This window comes from Aulonocara sp. 'chitande type north' Nkhata Bay, linkage group LG13 (assembly GCF_057382095.1).
Source record: "Aulonocara sp. 'chitande type north' Nkhata Bay isolate Kocher_YH1m ecotype deep benthic linkage group LG13, A_spYH_male_GT1.1, whole genome shotgun sequence".
NCBI lineage: Eukaryota > Metazoa > Chordata > Actinopteri > Cichliformes > Cichlidae > Aulonocara > Aulonocara sp. 'chitande type north' Nkhata Bay.
Window position 1 is genome coordinate 27560426 of NC_141356.1, and position 11672 is coordinate 27572097.

At 42.3% G+C, this 11672-nt stretch overlaps 1 protein-coding gene across 1 annotated transcript; it reads left to right on the forward strand.

Annotated features, from left to right (window-relative positions):
• Positions 1-145: 145 nt before the first annotated feature.
• Positions 146-10069, forward strand: rrp12 (ribosomal RNA processing 12 homolog). Its single transcript, XM_086259603.1, has 34 exons — positions 146-398; positions 1475-1698; positions 1817-1900; positions 2016-2092; positions 2422-2527; positions 2613-2729; positions 2880-3018; positions 3130-3257; positions 3351-3449; positions 3547-3638; positions 3724-3835; positions 3934-4034; positions 4144-4258; positions 4342-4484; positions 4562-4683; positions 4784-4848; positions 4947-5109; positions 5673-5827; positions 6317-6384; positions 6746-6839; positions 6951-7109; positions 7225-7305; positions 7391-7496; positions 7607-7714; positions 7806-7963; positions 8037-8128; positions 8233-8388; positions 8481-8653; positions 8746-8856; positions 8936-8982; positions 9074-9152; positions 9262-9329; positions 9420-9502; positions 9602-10069. The coding sequence occupies exons 1-34, from the start codon at positions 260-262 to the stop codon at positions 9702-9704; spliced, it is 3867 nt and encodes a 1288-aa protein (XP_086115729.1). The 5' UTR covers positions 146-259; the 3' UTR covers positions 9705-10069.
• Positions 10070-11672: the final 1603 nt, after the last annotated feature.

The following is an 11672-nucleotide window of genomic DNA, read 5'->3' on the forward strand; positions in this document are numbered from 1 at the left end:
CCACACCTGACAAAGCTATACTTAAATTAAGGTCACGGGTTTCCTTTATCTGCAGAAGAGGTCATATCTCTCTTTAGACGATGGCAGTCAGGGTAGTTGCAGTCATGGACCGTAGGCTCGTGTTATTCACGCTGTCTGTGGTGGACAGCGCCATCTTCAGGAAACATAACTTGTGACACGTGAGCAAAGCTGTGACGTAGTTTGGTAGGCGACAGAATCGGGCACAGTTGGTGTAACGTGATTATTTTCAGTCCCGAAAATGGTGAAATCGGGGAAACTTCGCTCTGGGACGGCGTCGAAGCTCAAACGGTGGAAAAAAGGACACAGCAGCGACTCTAACCCGCAGACGAGTCGCTTCCGTCAGGCTGCTAAAAGCCGCTTCTTCAGCCGACCCACCGGTAAGCGTTCCCTCTACACGTGGGTCTCCGGCTAGCGTTAGCCATTTAATCTTTCTAGGTTTTGACACAATCAGCAGCCACATTCAAGCTGCTGGCAGAAACTTTAACGTCATATCGCCACATCTATATCTTTTTGTCAGGTTAAATAACTTGTATGTCAGTTTAGTTTTAGAGCAACAGCTACTTGTGTGTTTGGAGCTCAAAGACCAAGCTATCATCTTTAGTTGTGTAAAAGTATCTGCCCTGCACCTATTAAGCCTAGAAAAGATGTGCTTTACAATAAATGTGCAAAGTTTGTCAGTTATTAGACGCAAATGTGGTTGTTTTGGCTCTGTAGCCAGCTGATTGTATGAGCAACAGCATGTTTAGGTTTGAACATCCAGCTGTGATTTGAGTATTTACATCAGCACACTGGGTGAAGCGTCCCCTTTACTTATCTGGTCTGCTTAATTATGAGAGTCCAAAGTAACTAAAGAATAGTGTAGCAATAGTTAGGATGGTTATTGGTAAGATATTGTTGTCGTCAGTGGTGATCTAAGTTCAGACTGTCAATTCACTTTATTGATTCCTGCTCAGTTTTTTTCCTAAGACTAAAAGGTTGGCCTGTACATATTTTCAGCATCAGCTGTTTTATTATTGAGTCTGAACATATTGTAGAAACAAAATAGGAAAACTGGTTGCATCGGACTAAGGTGTGCAAAGGCTCCAATACTTTGGGATTGTCTTTACTGTTTTGGAAATGTCTGAAAAAGCATGCATGCATGGAAAATTAGATGATAGGTTTGGTGGCATGCAACTATGATTGACTGGTTGATTTGGTAGTGGTTCACAGTTAGCATGCCTAAATAAAAAGCAGCTTGGTCTCCTCCTCTTTGGGAAGGTTAATTGATTTTTTTGTTTTTTTTTCCCAAGTCAACCACATGCTTGTGCAGGTGAGGTTAGGTAATCCGTCAGTCAAAGGGAAAAACTAAAGGTCGCGCTTTCTTGCACATCTGTCTCCATGTCTAATTTGGGGTCAGAATTTGGTGTAATAAGGTTTTAGAATTCAGTTTTTGTTTTTTGTTTTAACCCCACAGGAAAGAGTGATCTCACAATCGATGCTCTCAAGCTTCACAATGAGCTGCAGGCCGGTCCGCTGGAGATCGGCACTCGTAAAGATGCCGCCATGGAAGAAGAGCCAGAAGAGGCTGTATCACAAAGAAGTTCGGGTACCTTCCTCAGTGGCCTATCAGACTGCTCCAACCTTACCTTTAGAAAGGTGCAGCGCTTCTGGGAGTCTAATTCAGCTGCACACAAAGAGGTGGGCATCACTTTTATGATGGGCCATTTATTGATAACATTTTAGTTTGTGTGCTGTTTATATTGTGAGCAAAGCTGGACAGTGAGCTTCCCTGCAGCTCTAACGTTGTCTTCTACAGATCTGTGCCGTGTTGGCAGCCGTTACTGAAGTGATCCGCAGTCAAGGTGGGAAGGAGACTGAAACAGAGTACTTTGCTGCTTTGGTGAGTGCTTTTTTTTAAAAAGATTCTTTTAGATTTTATGGTGTGGTTTGCTCGAAAGGCAACGTAAATCAAGGTTTTGTTTTTCAAAATCCACTAAATCTTATTTTCCCCTAAGATGACCACCCTGGAGGTTGTGGATACAGCAGAATCCCAGGCTGCAGTGGCATACCTCCTCAACCTTGTCATGAAACGGTAGGACCCAAATACTTAAATGTTACTCCACTAAGCAGCACTGTTTCCTCACAATAAGAAGTTTCCTGGTTTGAACCCTGGCTTGGGACTTTTTTTTTCTCTCTCTCTTGAGTTTGCACGGTCTCTCAACCGTGGGTTTACTTAGGCTTCTTCTCACAGTTCAGAGACATGCGTGTTAGGTTAACTGATGATATTCTCCACCCGCCATCGACAGAAAGTAGAGAAAGTCCTTAAAGTGTTAAGATATATAAGCGTGGCTTATAATGTCCACAATAAATTCAACTGGTGTGTTGCATTTTTCCATCTGCTTGACGTGTTGCATTCCTTAGTGTTCCTGCTCCGGTCCTCAAGTCGAAGTTTTCCGACACCACCAAGGCTCTGATGGATGTCATGTCCAAACAGGCCACATCTGACACTACCTCGGCACTCAGATGGGTAAGTGGGCTTGTTTCTGTGTCTGTTTGGCTCTTCTTTTGACAACTGCAGCAATGCTTAACTTTGTTATTTTTCTCCTCTGCAGATACTGTCATGTCTGGCCACTCTATTGAGGAAGCAGGACGCATCTGTGTGGACTTACCCATCTACTCTCCAGGCTTACCATGGCCTTCTCAGCTTCACAGTGCACAACAAGCCTAAGGCGAGTCCCACCAACCTGCTCGTAACTGCTCAGCCACACTAAACAGATGCGTTCAGTCTGTCTTGGATTTACTGCTCATCAGCTGTATTAAACATTCAGTGAAATACTAAAAGTGAGGACATTTGTGCCATTGAATTTTTTTCCTTTCAGGTCCGTAAAGCAGCACAGCAAGGTGTTTGCTCCATTCTTAGAGGCAGTGACTTCCTGTTTACAGAAAATGCTCCAGCCCATCATCCTGCTGCAGTTACCACAGCCAAATTCTGCACAAAAGAAATGGAGCAAGCAGGAGGTGAGACAACAGGTTTATTAGGACCGCGGGTTGTTCTCTATATGATGAAGATTTGTGCGACTCTATGGCTGTCCAGCAGGTTGTGGGTAATGTTTGTGTTTTTCCCCATAGGCAGTAAAGAGGACACAACCGCACTCCATGTGCTTGGCCTTTTGAAGGAGCTGATGGGGACGTTTCCTCTGGGAGCTGTCAAGTCCTGTTGTGAGACTCTGCTGCGAGTGATGACACTCAGTCATGTGGTGAGAACACAAAAATATTCATAGGTGCTGCCAAATCCCCCTTGTTCATCATCGTGGATACTCAAATATAGTTGTCGATGTCTCTGACTGTAGTTGGTGACCGCTAGTGCCATGCAGGCCTTTCATCAGCTGTTCAGCGGGAAGCCCAATGCTTCGACGCTCTCACCAGAACTCAACGCACAGATCATCACTGTGAGTGAACATAAACCAAACAAGATTTTTAAAGTTCGATTTTTAGTTATAATACAAAGCTTGGTGTGAAAACTCAATTGTCATCTCTTATCTCCAGGCTCTGTACGATTACCTGCCCAGTGAGAATGATTTACAGCCGCTGCTCGCTTGGCTTGCTGTCATGGAGAAAGCGCACATTCACCTGGCGAGGTAATAAATGAAAACAGTACAACAGATTCCCATAACTGTGCATTTTCCAGTCCGACTGTTGGTCCACAACATCCTTGTCGTCTAGTTTGCAGAGTTCTCTGAGTTTGGGTCACCTCCCTCGCCTCTTTTCTGCTGCGATGTCCTGCTTGTTGTCACCTCACACTCAGGTGGTTTCTGCAGCCACCAACACATTAAAGGTAAGGGACAATGAAGATGGGTATCTTTAGCAGATGATGATGTAAATGCTTGTGTGCACGCTCCCAGATGAAGATTTATTCCTGGTTATCTCTTCCAGACGTTGTTGACTGAATGTGTTGCCTCTCCTATGGATGAAATGGGCACCGTCACTGGCACAGCATCTTCAGGGAACTCCTCCTATGTCTGCAAAATGTTTCGGTATGTTTCCTAGTGTTAAGCATGCTAGTCTGTCTTTTTTCCTTTTTGTTCTTAGGAACTACATATAAATGTTCATCATTACGATTGTGGCTGTGCATGTGTGTTTCAGTATTGTAGAAGAAGGATTGTCCTATCGCTTCCATGCCTCTTGGCCGTTTGTGCTGCAGATTCTGGGTTGCTTCTATCGAGTTGCAGGGAAACAAGCTCATCCCATCATGACTAAGGTATTGCCACAAAATTTTGCTGATCACTAGGCTGTCAAAGTAAGATAAGTTTGCTTAACTCAATGCTTTTTTGTCCTGGACAGTCTCTGCAATCTCTGGCAGACCTGCGCTCCACTCCTTATTTTGCCTTCAGTGGAGAGTTGGACCTGGCTGTAGGAGGAGCTGTGGAGAGCATGGGGCCCGAAGTGGTGCTAGGTGCCGTGCCTCTCAACATCACTGGCTATGAGTAAGGACACAAACATAGTAGTATTCTTGATGTTTTTATTGCTTAACAAATTAACAAACTTTTTTTTCTTTCTTCAGCGATGACTTGGAGTTCCCACGCAGCTGGCTGGTCCCAGTCATAAGAGATCATGTGAAGAACACTCATCTTAGTTTCTTCACTTCCTATTTCCTCCCTCTGGCTTCTACACTTAAACAGAGAGGTAAACAAAAAGGGGTATGGTCCTTTGGAGGGTTAGGTAGAACAAAGGTGCATTTTCTGGCTTGTGTGTACTGATAGATTGCTCTGTGATTGTGTTGTAGCTGTAGAGTTGGAGCAAACAGGGCAAAAACTGGAGGCCAAAGTCTATGACACCTTACAGCTTCAGGTACTTTTACAAACTTCATGTAAATAAGTAAACAGAACCACTTGATGAATTATTACAATTTTTTAGCGCGTGTTGCTTTCTTCTTTTTCTTTCTTTAGATTTGGACCATGCTTCCTGGCTTCTGTACGTGCCCTGTGGACGTGCTGACAGCTTTTAAAGGCATTGCCCGCACTCTTGGTATGGCTGTCAATGAACGGCCAGACCTGAGGCTCACAGTATGTCAGGCCCTACGCACCATTATCAACAAGAGCTGCTCAACAGGTAGGAAAACACATGGTCAAACAGTAAGAGAACAATATAATCCTATGTCTACTCAATTATGGAAACATTCATAACCCTGAGTATTTTGGTCAATATTAACATCGTGTTTATCCAACATGATTATTCATTAACTTTAGAAGCAACATCCACTTATTGAACTTAAATGTCTCAACAGTGGATCACCTTAAACTTTGAATATAAGTCGATTACAACAAAAATGAAATTGAAGTGAGATGCAGAGTCATAGAGGTAAGATTCAGAAAAAGACCATGAAGCCTGTCACAAAGAGCACATTTGGAGGCCAGTGCCACAGCGCTGGTGGTCAGAGCTTTCAAAATGGGAGGCCTGGAGGTTCACATGAAAAGAAAAGACAGAAGTTGATTTGTATAATTGGAAGAGAAACAGTCCCTTAATACAAGATCATCATTTCTTTATGCCCTTTATCTTGTTGTAATAATTGAAAGATAAAAAGGTATCTGGGGGTTAAATCAAGTCACCCAACACTTGAATCTTCTAAATTTGTTCATTTACAGTGTTTTGTGTCCTTTTTTTTTCCACTGCAGAAGAAGAAAAGGCCGAAGTGGGCCGCTTCTCTAAGAATTTCCTGCCCATCCTTTTCAATGTGTACAGCCAGCAGCCTGCTAATGGAGAGTCTGGAACCTACAGGATGGCTGTGCTGGACACCATCAAAGTGTATTTGGGTATCACTGAAATGCCGGTTAGTACGGCTTATTTTTCTTGCATTCTTTCGCACTAAATTGCATGCAGTTACTGCCATATTGAACACTTTTTGAAGTGCTCCAGTCATTGAGAGCTGATCATGCACTATATGGTCAGAAGTACTGGGCCACCTACACTTTGCCATGAAGCTCCTGGCACACAGTTTTTGTGCTGATGTTAATGGCAGAGGTGGTTTGGATTCTTTTACAGACTATGAGCCTCAGCACTCAGTGTGCCTGCTCTGTAACCTAAATGTTTCCATTTCCAACAATGCCACTTGTAGACATGTAATAACCTGACTTGTTGCAATGAGCTCTTTAATATGATGTGTGGCCCAGTACTTTTCATACGACATATTTCAGCGTATCTAATCTGAATTTGTACAGAAATTAATATATTTATAGGCAATCAAGGCCATCATAGGCCATATTTCTTATGCTGGTTTATCACTAATGATAATAATAAAAAAAAAAATATCAACCCTCAGATGATCTGCACATTCCTGCAAAAAGCCACAGAGAGGTTGACCAGCGCAGAATCAAATGAGTTCATACGGTAAGTCATAAATGAGAATCTCTTGCCATCACCTTCTCTCCTTCTGAATCGGTGATTTATATACACTGAGCTACATGAGCCAGAGGATTAAGAAGTGAGTGACATTGGTCATCTTTTTAAAATGTAATAGTCTGCTCAGGGAACCTTGGGTCTTGTCATTCATTTGAATATTATGCAATATCCACTTAGGTATGGGTGGAAAAAACCCCAGTGCACCTCTGATTTCACTCTCTGATGCCAGCAGTCTCCTTCAGCAGAAAATTACACAAAACCTGATCAGGAACAGCTTGAGGAACGAAGCCTCTAAACATCCCCCATTGTCTAATTGATTCTTTTTGTTTTGGCTTTATTTGCATTTTAGGCTGTCAGTGATGGATCTTGTCGTTGCTATGGCTCCCTGTGTTGATGAAGTCACCATGACTAAAACCTTTGAGCTGATAAGGCCATATCTGGAGGTAAGAGCACTTGTAGTTTCTGATTTAAACCCATCAAACTTGAGTAGTATTCTTGTTAACTGTGTCTCTGTTGGTGCATTTTTAAAAAAAATTGATTTATTTCTTTTTCAGACAAAAGAGCCAAGCATGCAGAAGAAGGCGTACCGTGTGCTAGAGGAGATGTGTGGAGGAGAGAGAGATGCATGTAGATTGTTTGTCATGTCCAATCTGGAAACACTCAAAGTCGTGCTGCTTGAGACTCTGAAAAACGCCTCTTCACCTGCAAAAAGGGTGAGTGTGCTGTTTGAAAGAGAAGTAAAATAAACGAGACACTCAAAGGGACTTTATATTTTGGTTTATACTGCTGTCTGATTTTTATCTTCCTGTTTGTATTGCTTTTCCACAGCCGAGACTTAAGTGTCTGAGCCACATCGTAAGAAGGTTAAATGAAGATCACAAAGACTTTATCACCACGCTGCTGCCAGAGGTATTGTCACAAACAAGTGCTGGCAAACACAGAGAGATGGACTACTGGTTTTTGTCAGTTTTTATAAGGATGTTGTGTCTTTCAGGTGATCATATGTACGAAGGAGGTGTCTGTTGGTGCTCGTAAGAGTGCCTATAATCTGCTGGTGGAAATAGGAAATGCTTTTGTCCGCTTCTGTGGAAATACTAAAGGTAACATACATACATATTGTTTCTGCTAAATTTGCACGGACCCAAATCTTTCCACAAAAAAACTTGATTGTAAAGGTTTGTAATTAGTTGCGCTTCCATCTCTGATCCAGATGCCATGGAGCAGTATTTAGTGATGGTGTATGCAGGACTCACGGGCTCCGTCACCATGATCACTTGCGCAGTGCTGGCTCTCACACGCCTTGTGTTTGAGTACAAAGGTAGGCCTGCTGACTTTCAGCAATTCAGTGGTGTTGATTTCAAGGTTTAGAGTCTCGGACTGGATTCAGTGTGCTTCCTTTTCTTTCTCAGACTCCATAGAGCTGACCACCATGGAGCAGCTGCTGCAAAACATTTGTCTGCTGCTGTCGTCTCATACCAGAGAGGTAGTGAAGGCTGCCTTAGGCTTCATCAAGGTCATCCTCTTCATCATGGACCCCAAGACCCTGGCCTCGCATGTCACTGTCATGGTATGTACTGTACATTGTAGTTAATGGAGTTGCATTATTTTATTTTATTAAATATTTTGTTGTTTTTGTTCAGATGGAAGGCATTGGAAACATTAGGGATGATATGAGAAGGCACTTCAGAACAAAGCTGAAGAACATCTTCACTAAATTCATCAGAAAATTTGGGTAAAGGCACCACATTCTTATAGATGCCATCAGGGCTCTGTCAGCTAGCTCGTGGCTCTAATTGTGTGTTTTGTTTTTGTTTTTTTTCCTTGCTGTGTGCTCAGTTTTGAGCTGGTGAAGAGTATGCTCCCTGCAGAGCACCACAAGGTGCTAGCAAACATCCGCAAGGCTGAGGCTCGGAACAAGAGGCGGAAACAGGCCACAGAGGAGCAGGACGACTCTGAAAGCGAGCAGGAAGCACCTAAAGCAAAGGGTGAAAGGTAGGCCGCTGTTCCCAACATAAAACCCTGCCTTTCATCATGCATTTGCCCATCTCCTTCCTTTAAAAAACCAAAAACTTTCTGCCCTTAAGTATCGAGGAGATTCTCGCTGAGTCGGACAGTGATTTGTCAGAGGATGAAGGAAAGACTCGCGGTGCTCAGAAGAAAGCAGGCAAACAGCAGAAAGGACGGGCTTGGCTCAAAGAGGGAGAGGAAGATGACCCACTTAACTTCCTTGATCCTAAGGTTTCGCAGAGAGTGTTAGGTAAGACCATCTGTTTTGTTTTCAATGGGTGCTTTTTGCCTGCAGTTTAATTTCTGAACAAAAGTATACTCAGTTTTGTTGTCGTTTCATAGCCACAAACCCAGAGCTGAAGAAGAGTGCCAAGGCTGACCACGGCTTTAAAGTGACCTCAGATGGACGGTTGATCATTAAAGAAGATGAAGATGAGGATGTAAAGGACAAAGGTAAGTGAGATCCAGTGCTGATCCGTACATTGCTTAATGTGTGATCAGACAGTGATAACAATTTAAAAAAACCTCACAGATGGAGGTGAGATGGAGGACATCCTGGAAGAGGCTGGAGTCAAAAGTGTGAGTATTTAACCTTGAACCTACAGAGTTTGTCTTCTCTGGGACATTTCAGCACAATTTTATTTACTCTGTCCTTTCAAAATACCCTCAGAAAAAGTCACAGAAGAGGAAGTTTAATGATGACAACTTTGATGATGAAATGGACATCGAACCCCAGTTGAAATATAAAGGTAACTTAAATTGAATTAACTTTTTTTAGCAACTTAAACAAGTTGCTAAAAAAAAGTTTAAGCAATTTAAAACACGTCATACTAATTATACGTCTTCTTTTTTACGCAGCTGGAGGTTCAGGTATCCACAGACCCCTCGGACATGGCCAGGAATTTGGAGCCGATTACAAATCAAAGGTGAGTCTGAGAGCAGTAACTGGACTGTGATGTGGTCCTAGTTGTGAGCTTTAGTTCTGAATGGTTATTCTTTGGTCTTGCATTCCTCAGAAAGGAAAAGGAGATGTAAAGAAAAAAGGGAAGCTTGATCCTTACGCTTACATCCCTCTGAAGAAGGCCCAGCTCAATCGCAGGTATGAGCAGCTGCTGTTACTGTGTAGATCTGTAAAACTCTGAAAGCTCTGGAGTTTAAAAATTTGGTTGGTAACATATTTTTATTTATTCTCTCAAAGGAAACGTGCCAAACTGCAGGGCCAGTTCAAGGGCATGGTGAGAGGAGCCCAGAAGGGGGCGCTGTCTGGAAAGAAAATGCAGAAGAAAAAGAGGAAAGCCTGAAAACAAACAGAGTATTTTCCTCACTGCACTCTAAATGCACTGTGTGCAATGGCATGTTCATGTATATGCCAAACGTTTGACTTACACACACACACACAAATCCTAGGGGTGTGTGTGTGTGTGTGTGTGTGTGTGTGTGTGTGTGTGTTTCTGATGAGTGTCTACAAAGGTGAAAGCAGTGTGTTATTAGACTTTGACATCTTTAAATGGTCCCTGACAGCTTTCACAGCAGCAGATGTTTTACAGGCTTCCCCTGCCTTAATGGTTTTTGTTATCCTTTGGCTGTACATCAGAGAAATGTTTCTGCTATGATGAACACGAGTATATTTATGTGCTGAAATATACAAACAATATTGGAAGTGTGATGCGTGTCCTGTTATGTGTTCTTTGGTCCCTTGAGGGTGCTGTAGGCTTCTGAATAGTCGAAAAGCTGCATTCCCGGAGCTTTTACAGCTCAATCTAAATGCACCATTAACTTTGTGGAATATTTGAACCTGTTATTGCTACTTAAGAGACTGAATCAAACAATGTAGGTTGCTTGTGCTATGGGGGTTAACATAAATTACTGTTATGTGATTCATTTTCCTTGGGTTGCTGTGAAATAAGTCGTGTCAGCTACTTAAGACACATAAGAAATTTATGCCAATTAATTGTATTTTAACTTTTTCTTTTACAATAACCCCTAATTCCCAGTGAAACGTGGTTTTACATGTTTTCTAGCAGCATTTATGTGTAAATATATGACAAATGTATCACCTATTTTTAGAATTGTGAATTTGAATAGCACGTAAAGCAGTTGTCAGAATTTAGGAGTTATTTTGCAGATAGCTACACCTGATCAAATATGCCAATTGCATGGCAGTAAATCAGTACACTTAGTTATGTAGACTTAGTCAAGATGACCTGCTGAAGTTCAAACCAAACATCAGGATGAGGAAGAAAATGGTTTTAAGTGACTCAGACTGTGTTGTGGTTGGTGGTGCCAGATGGGCTGGTCTGAGTATTTCAGAAACTGCTGATCAGCTGGGATTTTCCAGCACAACCCTCTCTAAGTGAAAATACTTTCAGAGCTGTTATCTGCTTCAAGCTCATAGGTAGGGAACAGTAACTCAAATAGCCACTTGTTACAGTCGAAGTTGCATCATGTTGCCTTGAAACAGATGGGTAATAACAGCAGAAGACCAAAACAGGTGCCACTTATTTCAGCTAAGAATATAATTTGCACAGGCACACCAAAATTGAAAAATGATGAGTTTCGATTTCTGCTGTAATATTTGGATGGTAGGGTGAGAATATGGTTTAACTAACATGAAAGCATGGATCCCATTCTGCCTCTTTCAAATTCAGGCTGGTGGTGCAATGGTGTTAGTTTTTTCTTAGCACACTTTAGGCCCCTCAGTACCAACAGAGCATGGTTTAATGTCACTGTGTACCTGAGTATGGTTGCTAACTATGTTCATTCCTTTGACCACACTGCTTTCAGTAGCATAAACAATTATGTCACAAAGACCAAATGATCTCAAACTGGTTTATTAAGCATGGCAGTGAGTTCACTGTACCTGAATGGCCTAGATCTAAATCTAATTGGTCACCTTTGGGATGCGGTGGATCAGGTGTGCAGCTGACAAATCAAATCTGCAGCTTCTGTGTGATGTCATCATGTCAATATGTGTCAAAATCTCAGGATTGTTTCCAGCACCTTGTTGAATAAATGTCAAGAAGAATTAAGGCAGTTCAGAAGGCAAAATGGGATCCAAACCAGTACTAGTAAAGCATATCTAAAAAAAAAAAGAGGCCTGTGGGTGTATGTCACAGACAGCTTATTAATGTCTGGAGAGCAGCACAAGTGCAATTAGTTTAAGAGCTGCTTAAAGAGAAATGCATTACATCACCAAATGTTGCACCGGGCAATAGCCAATTAACTAATAAGTGTGTCATAAGGTCCGTGTTGCACTGATCCCGGCGAGG

Coding starts and splice junctions, on each gene's coding strand:
- rrp12 (XM_086259603.1), top strand. CDS start 260: ATGGTGAAATCGGGGAAACTTCGCTCTGGGACGGCGTCGAAGCTCAAA. Junction 7,306..7,390: donor TCACCACGCTGCTGCCAGAG/GTATTGTCACAA, acceptor TGTGTCTTTCAG/GTGATCATATGTACGAAGGA. Junction 9,503..9,601: donor AAGGCCCAGCTCAATCGCAG/GTATGAGCAGCT, acceptor ATTCTCTCAAAG/GAAACGTGCCAAACTGCAGG.